At 46.1% G+C, this 15,545-nt stretch overlaps 1 protein-coding gene across 1 annotated transcript; it reads right to left on the reverse strand.

Annotated features, from left to right (window-relative positions):
* Window positions 1–5,096: 5,096 nt before the first annotated feature.
* LOC311000538 (uncharacterized protein) lies at window positions 5,097–14,270 on the reverse strand. Its single transcript, XM_083991277.1, has 12 exons — window positions 14,234–14,270; window positions 12,358–12,888; window positions 12,102–12,274; window positions 11,085–11,156; window positions 10,817–10,917; window positions 9,621–9,741; window positions 9,357–9,535; window positions 9,010–9,248; window positions 8,192–8,440; window positions 6,966–7,440; window positions 6,693–6,868; window positions 5,097–5,585 (listed from the first exon to the last, which is right to left on the reverse strand). The coding sequence occupies exons 2-11, from the start codon at window positions 12,885–12,887 to the stop codon at window positions 6,758–6,760; spliced, it is 2,250 nt and encodes a 749-aa protein (XP_083847403.1). The 5' UTR covers window position 12,888; window positions 14,234–14,270; the 3' UTR covers window positions 5,097–5,585; window positions 6,693–6,757.
* Window positions 14,271–15,545: the final 1,275 nt, after the last annotated feature.

The following is a 15,545-nucleotide window of genomic DNA, read 5'->3' on the forward strand; positions in this document are numbered from 1 at the left end:
GAGGACTGTTCCAGAGAGTGTGTGGCCGAGCTGCTGCAGGACCTCCCTCAGCTGACGTCTGGGGACAGAGCCGTGCTGGATGCTGAGGTCTCTCTGGAGGAGCTCACTGCTGCTGTGGCTCAGATGGCTTCTGGTCGGGCTCCTGGACTGGACGGACTCCCGGCGGATTTTTATAAACATTTTTGGAGGTGTCTGGGAACTGACCTGTGTGAGGTGCTGGGAGAGTCCTCTCAGACCGGCATCTTACCAACATCATGCAGGCTTGCAGTCCTCTCACTGCTGCCTAAGAAAGGCGATCTGGCTTTGCTGGAGAACTGGAGACCGGTTGCTTTGTTATGTACTGACTATAAACTTTTATCCAAAGTGCTGGCAAACAGACTCAAGGGTGTGATGGGAATAATAATCCACAGGGACCAGTCATACTGTGTACCGGACAGAACCATTACTGACAATCTTTTTCTCGTGAGAGACTTACTGGACATTTGTAGATTGCAGAACATGGATGCTGGTATCATCTCTTTAGATCAGGAGAAAGCTTTTGATCGAATTGATCACGGGTTTCTTTTTTCCACTTTAAGAGCTTTTGGTTTTGGAGATGGTTTTGTTTCACTGTTGAGTTTGTTGTATAATGAAGCTTGTTGTTTGGTCAAGGTGGGGGGGGGGCTGAGCTGTCCAGTGCAGGTGCAGAGGGGCATTAGGCAGGGGTGTCCACTCTCTGGTCAGTTGTACTCGTTGGCCATTGAGCCACTTCTGGCTAGGTTGAGATCTGGGCTGTTGGGGATCAGTTTGCCGGGGTTGCTTCACCGCCCCCCACTGGTGGTTTCGGCCTATGCTGATGACGTTAATGTGTTTGTTAGGAATCAGGGAGATGTGTCTTTTCTCACACATGCCTTGGGTCTTTTTAGCAAAGCTGCTTCAGCAAGGGTAAATTGGGGGAAAAGTGAGGCTTTGCAGTTGGGGTTGTGGAGGGAAACAGGGGCACCGGTGTTACCAGGGAACCTGAGCTGGGGAAGGCAGGGCATGAAGGTGCTGGGGGTGTTTCTGGGGAGTGAGGAGTTTCAGAAGAAGAACTGGGAGGGTGTGATGGAGAAAGTGTGTGCCAGACTGTCTAAGTGGAAATGGTTGCTCCCTCAGCTCTCCTACAGGGGCAGAGTCCTGATTGTCAATAACTTGGTTGCCTCGACCCTTTGGCACAAGCTGAGGATCTTGCAGCCACCGAGGGGCCTGGTCGAAGCCATCCAGAGGAAGACGGTGGATTTCTTCTGGTCGGGACACCACTGGCTGAGAGCAGCGGTGCTTCACCTGCCGGTACATGAGGGTGGACAAGGCCTGGTCAACATCGCGGCGCGGGTCGCGGCTTTCAGGCTGCAGACGGCCCAGAGGCTTCTGTACAGTTTTGGTCTGCCGTGGATGGACACAGCCTGCTTGCTGCTGAGGAAGGCCGGTCGTCTTGGATACGATAAACATCTGTTTCTGCTTGAGCTCAGCTCAGTGGACTTATCTGGTTTGACACCATTTTACCAGTCGGTGCTCGAGGCGGCACAGGTCTTCCTTTTCCAGCGGAAGGCTGTTTTAACACCGGGGATGTGGCTCTTTGAAGAACCTCTACTGTGGAACAGTTTCATCACCTCGGGGGTCCTGTCCTCCGACAGCCTCAGGATCAGACTGAGGGAGGCCGGCTGCGTGAAGCTGGGTCACCTCCTAAGGACCTCCATCCCCCACCTGGCAGAGCGACTCAGCATCAGGTCCAGCAGAGTGCTGCACAGGCTGGTGGCAGAGGTCTGTGGGTCCCTGCCGGAGGTCCTTAGGGGGTTTGTGAAGGACCGGACTGTTCTGGACCAGTGGGATGAGCAGCATGAATATGTGTTTCCTGCCCTGATGGTTTCTCCTGCGGTTGGCCAGTGGCGTGAGGAGGAGGACCTCCTGCTGTCTCTGAGGACCCCACAGCTGGGAGACCTGGAGTCTCTGGGGAGAAAGGAGGCGTACAACATCGTTGTGAAGGTGGCAGGCCTGCGCTCTCTGGCCGAGCTGAAGGTGTCGAGGTGGACTGAGTTTTTTGGCAGGGGCTCTTCTCCAGGAGGTTGTTGGCGGTCCCTGTACAAACCCCCCGTTGAAAAACGGACGGGCGACCTCCAGTGGAGGATTGTACATGGGGCCATAGCTACAAACAGGTATCTGGCACACCTTGATCCTAGCACGGGGGTCAGCTGCTCCTTCTGCTCCGACACTGAGACGTTACAACATCTGTTTGTCCAGTGTCCCAGACTGGAGCCTCTGTTTAGGCTGCTGCAGGGCTGGGTGCAGGGGTTAGGGGAGCACTTCACTTCCTGTTTATACATCTATGGGCCACGCTACTCTGCAAGGAAGAAGGCAACACACACACTCATCAACTACATCTCAGGGTTAGCAAAGTTAGTCACTTGGAAAACACGTAAGAACAGGGTGAGGGGTCAGGGGTCACAGGAGGTGGTGGCTATGGTAACAGGGATGCTGGCAGCTCGGCTGAGGGTGGAGTTCAGCTTCTACAGGCTGACGGACCAGATAGAGGGTTTTGTGAAGACCTGGGCTGTGAATGATGTTTTGTGTTCGGTCCAGGAGGACTCACTAGTCCTGAGTTTCTGAGTTTTTTCTGTTGTCGGCATTTTGCTCTGTTGATCATGTCCTGGTTTTCTCTGTCGCAATTGTGTGATTGAATTTGATAGAGTTGTGTGACATAGTATGGACTGATAATTAAAGTTTGGTTTTAAAAATCAAAAAATCTCTCTCTCTCTCTCTCTCTCTCTCTGTGAGAGAGAGCAAAATAACGAGAATTACTGAAAGAGAGAGAGCTCTCATAACAGAAACGCACATCACACACATACACGCGCGGCCCAGAATATCACCATATTCAGTCAGAGAGCCAGATCATGTCAGATCGCGCACAACCATCATAAATGCTGATCAAGATGTGTAAACTGATAATCAAAGCCCCCCCCTCCCAGAGTACAGAGTAAAAGAAATACACTTTTTTTTCTCTCCCCCCCTCCGCTCGAGTGTGGCTGAACCTGGCCGGCTTGAGCTCACTTCACGGGAGCGAGGCTGCTGCAGCCGCCGCTCCTGCTGACAGCAGACTGAGAGAAAAATAAAAAAGTAAATTTCGCTTTGGTTAGGTTCAGGCAATGAAGAAAGGAGTTGGTTAAGTTTAGTAAAAAGACCAGGTAGAGGCTAGACAGGCTGGAAGCATAATGAGCGTTACATGTTATTAATATGAAGTGCTTGTTTTGCAGTTAATTATGCACATGATCCGTTTGATCCGAGAAAGGAAAAAAGGATCAATGCGCAGCCTCCGTTTCCTTTCTGATTGCGTCCGTCTGTCTGTTCGGAGTGGGAGAGAGAGACAGAGAACCCAATCCACCTGTCTAGTCTACTTGCCAACAATGAGTACCCGGAAATGTTGAGTACCCCAAAGTTTTATGTTAGAAATATATAGTATGGGTCCCCAGTATTCAGAAACTGCCGGATGCTAACTTATATATATTGGGCAATTAGCACAATTGACATAATTAGCATAAATTAGCATATTTGCCTATATGGGCAATATTTCAACAAAATTGACTTGGCTGATCTGGGCAATATTGGAGTGGTTTAGGGGTTATTGATGATGCTGAATCCATTTCTGACATTTTCAAAATTCTAAATGGCTTTCTAAACCGGAAGTGACCAGATTGAAATCCATCAAAATCGGCCCACTGGCGGTTAGAATCTGGTCCCTTCCGGTTTAGACAGCCATTTAGAATTTTGAAAATGTCAGAAATGGATTCAGCATCATCAATAACCCCTAAAACCACTCCAATATTGCCCAGATCAGCCAAGTCAATTTTGTTGAAATATTGCCCATATAGGCAATATATGCTAATTTATGCTAATTATGTCAATTGTGCTAATTGCCCAAAATATATAAATTAGCATCCGGCAGTTTCTGAATACTGGGGACCCATACTATATATTTCTAACATAAAACGTTGGGGTACTCAACATTTCCGGGTTCACAATCGAGCCCTATGGGCTGGCAAGTAGACTAGTCTGTATACCTGTCTGTAATGTAAGTTTGATTTGATATGAGTGTCAAGGTTTAATTACGGACACTAATGAGCGCGCAGCAGTGCGTAAAAGTCGTGCGTAATGACAGCTCCTCCTTGGTGAAACACAATAAACTGCACGTCTTCTTCCACGTGTGTCTTATTGACAGGTGGAGCCTATATATAAATGCATAGTGAACGGTAAGAATGGAGAGTTGGACTAATGCTAATAACTAGTCCAGTTCGATCTAATGAGGACCTCCCATTAGTTCGAACTCTCATTACTCCGATTGTCGGACCAATGGGAGTTCGAACTAATGGGAGGTCGGACCAGTGCCATGGACCCTGAGCTACATACAGTGGGTATGGAAAGTATTCAGACCATTCAGACCCCCTTAAATTTTTCACTCTTTGTTTCATTACAGCTATTTGCTAAAATCATTTAAGTTCTTTTTTTCTCATTAATGTACATTTAGCACCCCAGCCATTAGCGGGAAAACCTCCGCCAGCAATAAAGCTATTGAAGAGTAAAGGTGGAATAATGAGAAGCAAAAAAAAAAAAAAAGGGGAAGCAAAATTAAATCGTATGTTTTTATTTTACATGGCATAATATTCGGCTAATAAATTAAGCACTGTAGATAATAGATATTTTTACACTTACCAAACATTCTCCTGTCAAGTCTGAAGGCACAATGACAGCGGCGGAGAATTGGGACAAATCCGGCTCTCCTATTGGTTGCCAAATCCAGACCTTCCTGGCTCTTTGCTCATGTCTTCCTTGTGTCTTGTCTGTCCGCACTCGGGCCCTGCAAGTTGGCCGAGCACCAGTCGCCTGGCGGAGGCCATTTGCAGCCAGCTCTGCTGTCTCCACCCCGCAGATCGGGGAGATCACTAAAATCCTATGGTCCCTCATCTTTGAGCTGAATCAGAGGACGGTGGTTTATATGTGTGATTTATATGTAAATATTTGTTTGGAATTTTTTATATTAAAAATACTTTATGCTTAATTACACTGTCATGTGCTTATTCTTACTTTAACAGCATCTCAGGCCCTATCCACATGAAAACGCAGCTTCACCAAAAACGTTTTGAAAAACACTTCCATAAACACGGAATAAATATCTGTGTCCACACGGATCCACTGAAAACGGGCTAGCTAGAGTTCAATGCTTGTGCCCTCAAGTTCAATTGGCTGTGGCCAAAGTCTTTGCTGGTGGAGGCAGACCACAGCACTAATCCCCCCCCCCTGGTCTTTCACCTGCAAAACAGTTATTTCCTCCAGTCTGTGATCCTGGGGAAGGTGCTCCATGAATCCTCTCTGCTCCTCTGCTGTGGCGTCCTGCCCTCAGGTCCTCACACTGGAAGAAGGCATGTCCCGAGTCGAGTCCCTTGGCCTCCCCACCTGTCCACTGGGACAGGACCTGCTGGTCCCTCTCTACCCGTTCCTCCCTGCTGCTCTCTGGGTGGATGAGGGGTCCGAGCCTGAGGCAGATGCCGTGGTGGTGGAGGAGCTCCGGCCCGGCTCACCTGCAAGAGATAAAAATAACAGTCATATCAGTAATCCAGCACAGTGTCATTGTTTGTGTCTTTAATGTAAATGTTTTCACAAACAATCTCTCAAAGGAAAACAATAGCATTCACTTATCATTGCTGGCTAGGAGATTGAGCCTATTTAACTGGATAAAGGCAACACCGCCATCTCATAAACGATGGGTAGAAGAGGTGATGGCACACCTCAAATTAGAACATCTTTTTTTACTGTACAGGGCAACACCAAGAAATTCTCCAAGGTCTGGCAGCCTTTTATTTCCCATTTTGAAAATGAGTTTCCATTTGCTCCAACATAACTGGCAGCTTTTTAACCCCAGGGATGCAACCATTAACAAATAAGTACATTACAATATCACAGAAAAGTCAATTTCCAGTAGTTCAACCCCAACCAAGTATTGAGTGCATATAGATGGACATAGTTTTCAGAAGGCCAACATTTCTATATTAAAAATACTTAAAAAAAAAAATTCCTTTGCAATATTTCCATTTTGGAGATACTGATTTTTAGGTCTTCACTGAATGTTTATGTCATAATTATTACTATTAAAATAAACTGAATAAATAAAGACATGGGATGTTTCATTCAGTGTGTACTGGACATATATTGTGTTAGTTTCACTTTTTGACTTGAACACATTCTACATCGTGGAGGCGATGTCTTTCCACCTAGGGCTTCCTTCACCTCTGAAACGGGGCAGAGCTCCGTGGGAAACACCTGCCTGACACAGCAACGTAGGGAACCGTGCATGTCCGCGGCGCACAGCTCCACGGACATGCACGGGGGGGAAAAACGGCGTCTTTTCGGCGCGCTGTTTGCATCCCTGTAACCCCACCCCCCCCTTTTTCCCCCTCCTATCTTCTAACCTGTTTATGTAATTATTTTCACCCAAGAATGTCTGGGTATGTCTGATATTAGTATGGTATGTCTTGTTACTGTTTTATTTGTAGTTTAGTCCTGTACTTGTGTTGTATGACTTGAGCTCTGGTGTCTCTGTATGAATGGGATGCCTGTTGTTTGAACAGAAAATTCAATAAAAACACTTTGATTATTATTATTATTAAATGTAAATGTTTTCTTCGTACCATCCTTTTCTATTGTGACCCGACCTGAGATGAAAAAGCCTGTGATGTTCGGCTCTCGTCAGCTGTCACTTTTTAAGGGGGGAGAGAGGAAGAGCCACTTTGGGGGGGATTTTGGGAAGTATCATCCGGTATCCGTTGGCAGTAGAAGGAAGATTTCGCGAGGCGGGAGGCTGGTTCTGGGGGAAAAAGTGGTGGGAAAAGGGTGTCAGAAAGAAAGCTAAAATATGAATGTAACTTCATGGTGAAAGACACTGTGGTAAAAAGAAGACAAACCCGTCGGGGATCTGCTGCTCTCTTCTCCTCCAGCCATTCCTCCACCGATCTGCCTCCAACTTGGGCGCAGTAGTGCTCCCCTGCGTAGCGGCTGTGGCCGTACTCCCTGGTCTTCGGCTGGCTACAGCGTCGGCAGTCGAACTTGGAGAACACCTTCCGTGGCGGTCGGAGCAGAGCGCCTTGTTCCTCCGCCCTGCGCCGCTGCTCTTCCCTCTTCTTCCTCTGCCAGGCGGTGGTGGGGGCGGGAGTGAGGGCAGGAGTGGCGGCGGCGGCGGCAGAGGAGGAGGCTGCACACGGTAGAGCTGAGGAGGAGGAGGAGGAGGAAGCTGCAGGGGTACCGGGGTCGGAGAGGAGCTTCTGCATCTCCGGCACTACTGCCAAACCTGAGGCGTCGTCAGGCAGGTGGTAGCCCGTCTCTGCGGCCTTGACCTGCGGCAGAGCTGCAGGCACCGTTCTGGTCATCGCTGCCTTGTGCCTGATGGAAACAAATGAAAATTTGTAGGTATGACTATAGTATAGATGAAAGATTGAGATGGAAAGCTCATATAGCTCATGTAAAAAAATAAAGTTTTGAACAAGGTAAAACTTGTATTGAATTGTAATGTAATGAAACTACTGTATTGTTCTCTTATTTTGCCTTATTTTTGCTACGGTGTGGAAGTTTGGGGCCATACATACTTCACAAGCACAAGACCACTGATGATGATGATGATTATGTTACAAAAAAAGGCAGTAAGAATTATTCATAATGCAGGATACAGAGAACATACCAACAGATTGTTTATTTAATCAGGAATACTGAAATTCAAAGACTTAGTAGAAACACAAACACTGGCTGTAATGTATAAAGCAAACAACAGAATATTGCCAGAAAGTATACAACAATTGTTTGTTATCAGATCAGAGGATGAAGAACAAAGGAGGGAGTTTCATTTTAAACACCCCTTTGCACGGACAACTTTGAAGCACATGTGTATCTCTGAAGTTGGAGTCAAACTATGGAACTCTCAAAGTAATGAATTAAAGACCTGTACTAATGTTTTCCAAGCCAAGAAAATGCTGAAGGAAATAGCAATCAGAAATTTAGACAAAAGTAGCCAATGATTCAAATTGTGTAATTGCCTTGGTTGGAATAAATAAAAAGAAAGAAAGAAAATCATTTTGACCGTCGACATACTGACACCAACACTTTCACAGTCGCTGAGACACAAACACACGGCTCTCACCACTGCAGGAGCATCCGCTGGTTGACCTCAAACAGCTGGATGGGGACAGCCGTCAGTAACTCCTTACAGTTGAACACGTTGTGTCTGATGATCATGTAGTCCCTCCTGATGGCCGTCCAGCGGCTGAAGCGGACTCCTAAGATGGCGCGGTTCATGTTGTGAATGCGACACAGCTCCAGAAAGACGGCCTCCACCAGCCGGGAGGCGCCTGGAGACTGGGCCGCACTCGCGCCTTTACCCGGGAACAAACTGCAGAGGGAGAGAAGACGGAGAGGAGAGAGTGAGGCTCTGCGTCCCGCGCCGCAATCACATCGACAGCAAAGCATTTTAGGGGTGGGAATCTTTTACTATCTCACGATTCGATTCGATTCTGATTTTTGGGGCTACGATTAGATTCAAAATCGATTTTCAATTCAAAACGATTTGATTCACAAGGATTTCTGCTTCAGTCTATCGGTGTGCAAAGGATCCCCATGATCTACTCTGTCTGCTTGGCAAGACAGAACGACTAAAGCGTCTTTTTCACATTTATTGAGTTTTAAACAAGTATCCATGCTTAGATGGAATTGTTGAAAAGCAATATCACATATTACTTAAGTAACAAAATTAAAAGTGCCTCTTAGTGCAGTTAAACATGCTGCCTTTTAAATTCTAAGGAAATGAAGGCCGACAGCCAGCAGATTTGTTTCATTTTTTATTTTTTGAAATCGATTGTGGGACATTATATATAGATTCTGAATCGTATCAAATGAGAATTGCGATTCTTATGTGAATCGATTTTTTGGCACACCCCGTACATTTCAGTCAACTACACTCACCGTGACGCGCTCTCTGTGTCTTGTTTTGATGTGTGGGCACGCTTGGTTTTAGAGCGGCCCTGGTTGAGCCGGGGGGAGGAGGCCGCCGCCTTGTCCTGGTCGGACAGCTTCTTCCACAGCGCAGTGATCTCCCTCACCTGTCGCCGCGTCACGAAGGTCTGGTGACGCAGCTCCACGAGGGCGCAGGCCAGACGGACGGTGGGCTGGTCCCCTCTGTCGCCGTCTGGTCCTCTTACATCCTGGGACAGAGTCAAACGTGTTTGTTAGCACGCACTCACACTGAGCCACCGCCGCTGCTGCTGCTCACAGACACGATTATACACGACAACAGACTGAAATGTACTCACGCCTTCATCCTCCTCTTCCTTCTTTATCGTTGTTGGATCTGGCTTGAGGGCCGACTGGGAGGACGAGACCTGAGCACCAGAGGTCAGAGGTGGCGGTGCATCGTCTACGGCGGTGGCTGGTCCCGGCTGGGGAGGAGGGAGGGCCGGTGCTGGAGGGGCGTCGCTGCTGCTGCTGCTCACTGGTAAACACAGACTCACAGTCAGTTGTCTCTCTGTTAAAGCAGAGATGTGACGTGTACATTCACTGTGTGCGTGCTCACTCACGCTGAGAGTCGACCTCCATGGCTTCATCCTCCTCTTTCTTTATCGGCGTTGGATCCACGAGGGCGCAGGCCAGACGGACGGTGGGCTGGTCCCCTCCGTGGCCGCCTGGTCCTCTTACATCCTGTGTGTAGGAACAATGTATTAATAGATAATTAGATAATGAATGCTTGGGTGATTAAAAGAATGAATAGAAGTAGTAATCATGTGTGATGTGACGTTCTAGTGCTGAGTGCTGTAACTCTTTGAAAGAACACAGTGCAAATCGAAGCAAATCGTCATTCAGACCTCTAGGTGACAGAGACTCTGTCACCTAGAGGTCTGAACGACGATTTGCCTCTTCATGTGTGTTTATGATAACTTTGACAGGTCTCTCTCTAACCCCCTTTTTTTGCTTTTCAAATGTTAAGAAATTCTAAATAATGTTTAATGCTTGCAATAAATGATTAATGTTTGTATTTTTGATATGAAATGATGTTTTATTCAGTATCTTTGATATGTATTTCAGATATGTATTTCAATCATTGGATGATTTTGTATTTTGTCAGAAATATGTTTGTCTATGTAGCCATATATTCTTTGTTTCCCCGAGTGCTCCTCAGGGTCTTAAAACTTTTAACGTATGTGATTTGCTTCGATTTAGTCTATTGTTCGGTTTGGTATGGTTTCCCTGTATACTGTGTACTACACCTGTGGCAGCTTAGCCTAGTGCTGAACTATATTTATCTGACTGTCCAGTGATTAATTATTAATTGTTTATTTTTTGATTTTTTGATACAATGTGTAAGTTTTCCTCTGTGGTGTTGTCACGTGAGGACGCTGATTGGTTCCGAGGTTATTTAAACCGTCCCCTCCCTCCCTCACACACACCTTCAGAACCTGACGAAGGTCTCAGGAACGAAACGTTGTTCAGCTTAATAAAATCTTTGCAAGTGATGACAGTGTGCGGGAGCTTTCTCTTATGTTACTCGACCACGCAGGTCTTCTCCTACGCACCTGTCCGTCCGTGCCGGTGTGCACAAGTTTCAACCTGAATAAATAGACTAAAAAATTGAAAATTTTTGTCTTTGTCTATACTTCATCACACGAACATGCGAGTTCAGGTAGCAAACTCAACATGTGACAGAGTCAAACGTGTTAGCAGCACGCACACTGAGCCAGACAAGATTATACACGACAACAGACTGAAATGTACTCACGCCTTCATCCTCCTCCTCCTTCTTTATCGGCGTTGGATCTGGCTTGAGGGCCGACTGGGAGGACGAGGTCAGAGGTGGCGGTGCCTCGTCTACGGCGGTGGCTGGTCCCGGCTGGGGAGGAGGGAGGGCCGGTGCTGGAGGGGCGTCGCTGCTGCTGCTGCTGCTGCTGCTGCTGCTGCTGACTGGTAAACACAGACTCACAGTCAGTTGTCTCTCTGTTAAAGCAGAGATGTGACGTGTACATTCAAATGTGTGTGTGCTCACTCACGCTGAGAGTCGACCTCCATGGCAGCAGCGGCGAGCTTGGAGTCCATCAGCTCTGGGTCCACGGCTCCAACACCTGTGTGTAATAAATAAAGATAAATGTCTGTGGCTGTTTTCGAAACCACATACTACTGTACTGCCTACTACACATACTGCGTTAGTATGTACTGTATACTGTGTACTGTATACTTCAGCAGACCGACACCGTTCACACCGCAGTATGCAGTATACGAGTTTCCCAGAATGCATTTTGCGGCAGCCGACAGCGGTAGCTGTAAAACAGACGAAAAGCTGTTTTATTTCCCGCTGTAGCGCTGTAATTATGTAACTCTATTAAGTTTTAATATTTTTTCATGCGAGAAAGTAACTGTTTAGATCCCAAATATACGGCCAGTTTATCCAAATGACGGCTGTTTAGAAGTTTGCTACCATGTTTTTCGGAGAAGTGAAGCGATCGCTAATTAACTTACCCGCGGGTTTTTAGAGGTTTACCACGGGCTGGTTAAATTATTTTTAGGAGATAAATGTTGGTCTCATTGATGAAATCTAACAATTCTGGCAAAAGCATTAGTTTGTTTGAATGAAAAGTGAAGCTTCCTGTGTGTATTGGACAGAAGAGCAGCGCTGCCTCGGGGCTCTGTAGCCTACGTACAGAAATCACCACATTTAAAATAAATAAATAAATGTTTTACAATGAACCGATCAGTCTGTATTAAGTTCTATTTTATTAAGCTATATAACATGGTTACGGTACACGGCAAAAATATTTTACTCTAAACCGCCTTTGGTTATGGTTAGACGTCGGGGGCGCATTGCATTGTAGACTGGTCAGATGCATACTGGAGATATTTTCCGAATCAGTACGACATCCGGGAATTTGTTGCATACTGTAGATTTTGCTTTTGTTTGCATACTGCATTTTTGTAAAATCAGTACGTACTAGCAGTATAGTATGCGGTTTCGAATACAGCCTGTCTGTCATTGGTACAGGCGACTTTATGGCTACATTGTGTGAACTTACGTGCTCCAGGCTGAGCCGAGGGAGGAGCGGCATCGGCATCGGCATCGGCATCGGCATCGGCATCGGCCTCGGCCTCGGCCTCGGCCTCTCGGTCTCGACCCAGCACATAGACCTGCAGGTTGTGGCGCTTGGACCCGGGCTGGACAGACGTCGTCCTCACCCACTGCACATAACTACAGAGAGACACGGGGACAAGACAGAGTCAGCTGACCCATCAGCACACGCCCCTTCCAGCACCGGTGCCTGCAATACTGACCTTCGACTCTCGCTGCTGGCCGACTCGTACAGGGACCGGTACGTCTCCGTGGCGTGAGCGCCGAACGCCACCAGCTCCTGGTCCACGTCCCTCACCGACAGGGAGCCCTCGCGCCTCCTGGTCCACTGCACTGCCGCCACCACCTCAGGGAACAGCTGGACGTAGGAGGCGAGGGCGTCTTTGTGGACAGCGAGGGGCGACTGGGAGGCGTCTCCGCCCTCTCTCTCCTTCTGGTGGGACGCCACGACGGCCGCCGCGTATCCCACGTGGTGGCTCAGCAGCCACCTGAAGGTCTGACCCCAGTACTGGCCAAACTGGAGCTCACTCTCACTGAGCACCAGCTGCCAGCACCGGGGGTCTCCACCGGCCTCCCGGATGCGAACCTTCGCCTCCTCCCTCACCACCTCGGGCTCCTTCACCGCTGACCCCCGCTCTCTGTACGCCCTGGCCAGCCCGTAGGCGTCGGGCGACGGCTGGAGGGTGAGGTCAGAGGACGAAGGCTGCACTCTCAGAGTCGGACGGAAATCCATCCTGAAAAAGAGTCAGAACAGAAAAATAAATTAACAGAGGAGCCGTGTTCCTTTAATAAGTGTCAGTGGGTTTATATTATATACGACCCTGGATCACACTGTCTTTAATAGTTTTCTCCTTTGTGATACCCTGTCATGTACATGGGACATCTCACCCCCCCCGCCAACAGGACATTTCCTGGGGGGGAAACACTGTACTTTATCATCTACCTTTTCTACAGAAATGTGTCTTTAGCTTGCATGAAAAGACGCATTCACACTAAAACATGATATTAGGTACTAACTAAAATAACATCAACTAAAACCCATCAATAAAGTTTATATAAAAAGTTCACAAGCGGTTTTTAAAATGCTGCTTATTTCACGGCTTTCCCTCTGCGTCACATCCTGCTTTTTGACCAGATGCCCAGTCAGCACAGAGTAAATCTCGAGCCCCACCGGGAGCTTTTCAGGACCGACCTACACCATGGATGTGTTATAATAGACCCATGACCTACACCAAGGCAGTAAAAGCTCCTGGAGATGGTCCTGGCTGCTGCAGTGGAAACGCGCCTATAACTTGTCATATACGGTAGCAGCCAGATGCGCCTGCGCGTTTACGTGAATACTTACGGGAAGCAGGAAGTGAGGAAAAACGTGTTGTTGTTGTTGTTACGGTTCGAGTAGAAAACATTAAAAGCTTGCTGAAGATACCCGAGTGACTCTTTCTCCGTCATTTACACGCCTAACCAACTTAATAACTAAATAAATACATCAAAACAGAAGCAACATTGAAACAAGATCAAATCCAACATAAATATATTTTCAGTGTGCTGAAGTAGTGTTGTGTATGTTATAACAGCACATGTATTTATTCACGTTCATGTCTGTGGATATTCTCCTTCATCCACCACCTACAGTATCTCTCATTTATAACGCTGCTCTATCATCTCCAACCAGGAGAGTGAACAACTCAACCTCACTTGACTCTAACGACTATGGTTCATCAGATACTCCAACAATGGTCAAGTGAAACTCTACCAAATAGATGCCAAATAGCCTACTTGTGTTAGCTAAACACCCTCACAAAGGTTTAATACCTGGGTCTTACTCCACTGTTTGTCAGACTAGTCTATGACAAGACTACGACCTCGGATGAAGCCGCTTGGACAAGCGGCGAAAGACAAATACAAGTCCAGTTACCTTCGATTCAATTTGTTGCCCAGAAATCCACGTTAATGACCAACAAACAGGTGAAATAAGTTTCCACTAACGACAGGGACAGAGGTCTGTAGCTACTGTCCGGACAAACAGTAACACTAACAGGAACTTGGGTCAAAATATTGATAAAGAACAAAGTTACTCACGTAGTTACTAGTTAGTTAGTTGCTCCTCTCTTCTGGAGCTTCTTTAGGGAAACGTGGGGGAGGGGAGTCTGGTCCTTTGACTTGGGAAAGAGAAGGGGGCGTGGCCTCCGACGTAGAATCGACCAATCAGAATGAGTCTAAAGTAGAACGTGGAGCAGAGCGGAATGGAGGAGCTCAGGCGCATGAGCAATCTTCTCGGCCGTTGCTAGGACACTGCTCTGATCAGAGGAGCAGATATGCGGGATAATTTTTTTTTTTTCAAATGTTTTATTGAAAAAGTACAAAAATAAACAATACTGGCATTTTTCATAGTGCATAGTGCCATAAGTGTCAAGGGAATGCCAGATGAACATTATTCAACATTAGTGCAAGTTAACTCACAATAGGAACATACACATTAGTGCTTCAATAGAATACATTTGGAGCTGTTGAAATAGAATTAAAATTAAAATAAACATCTCAAAATAAATAGTCAAAAATAAATTAAATATAAAATAGAATAAACATTGATTTCATAAGGGGGATTCAAATCAATTTTAGTTATTCATTTCAGTGGGAAAATTATTTCAATTATCATAGTTTCTGTGCCTTTATTTCTGTTACAAGTTTTAGTGATTTCATGTACAATTTAAATTCATACATGAAGACAATAAATTTGGGGGATGACTTCATAACTCTATTCTTGTGGATGAAAAATTTTGCTAGACAAAGAATTAAATTGCAACAGAGTTAATCATATTTGTTTTGTAAGATCATACTGAAAGTGACATCATCACGAGAGATAGCAGCTGGAAATAATACTATTTTTTGTTTGATCCAATTGTGGATGTCAACCCAGAATGTTTGTATTATGTCACATGAGAAGAAGATATGGTCCGTGGTTTCAATGTCATTTTCACAGAATGTGCATAAATTGTCACCAATATTAAAGCGTAGTCTAAGTAATTCTTTAGAAGGATAAATGTTGTTCATAATTTTAAAGTGTGTTTCTTTCGTTTTGGGGGGTATAGGAAATTTTAGGTACATTGTTCTTAGTTTATCAATTGATTTACTATCAAATTTATGTAGGATATTATTTTTGTTTTGTTTGCCGGGGAACAATGTTTCAGTGAGGCAGTTCCTTATAAAATGATTGTTACATTTTTTGTCCAGGATTAAATCCCCTGTACTGACAATGGGCCCAGCTGTGGAATTATAGGTTGGTGGGCCAATATATTTTTTGTTAGAAATATAAATGTAATAAAAAGTGCTTTTTGTAATTTAATAAAGTCTGTTTTGGATGGGTTGAATTTATGTTTAGTGCAAAACTGTT

Source organism: Trachurus trachurus, assembly GCF_905171665.1.
Source record: "Trachurus trachurus genome assembly, chromosome: 17".
NCBI classification, from domain to species: Eukaryota; Metazoa; Chordata; class Actinopteri; order Carangiformes; family Carangidae; genus Trachurus; species Trachurus trachurus.

What these genes read in the sequence shown, in the direction of transcription:
- LOC311000538 (XM_083991277.1), bottom strand. Translation starts at nt 12,887, where the DNA reads ATGGATTTCCGTCCGACTCTGAGAGTGCAGCCTTCGTCCTCTGACCTC. An exon ending in CTCGGCTCAGCCTGGAGCAC is followed by an intron (nt 11,157 to 12,101) that starts GTAAGTTCACAC and finishes TATTACACACAG; the next exon opens with GTGTTGGAGCCGTGGACCCA. An exon ending in CATGGAGGTCGACTCTCAGC is followed by an intron (nt 9,536 to 9,620) that starts GTGAGTGAGCAC and finishes TGTGTTTACCAG; the next exon opens with TGAGCAGCAGCAGCAGCGAC.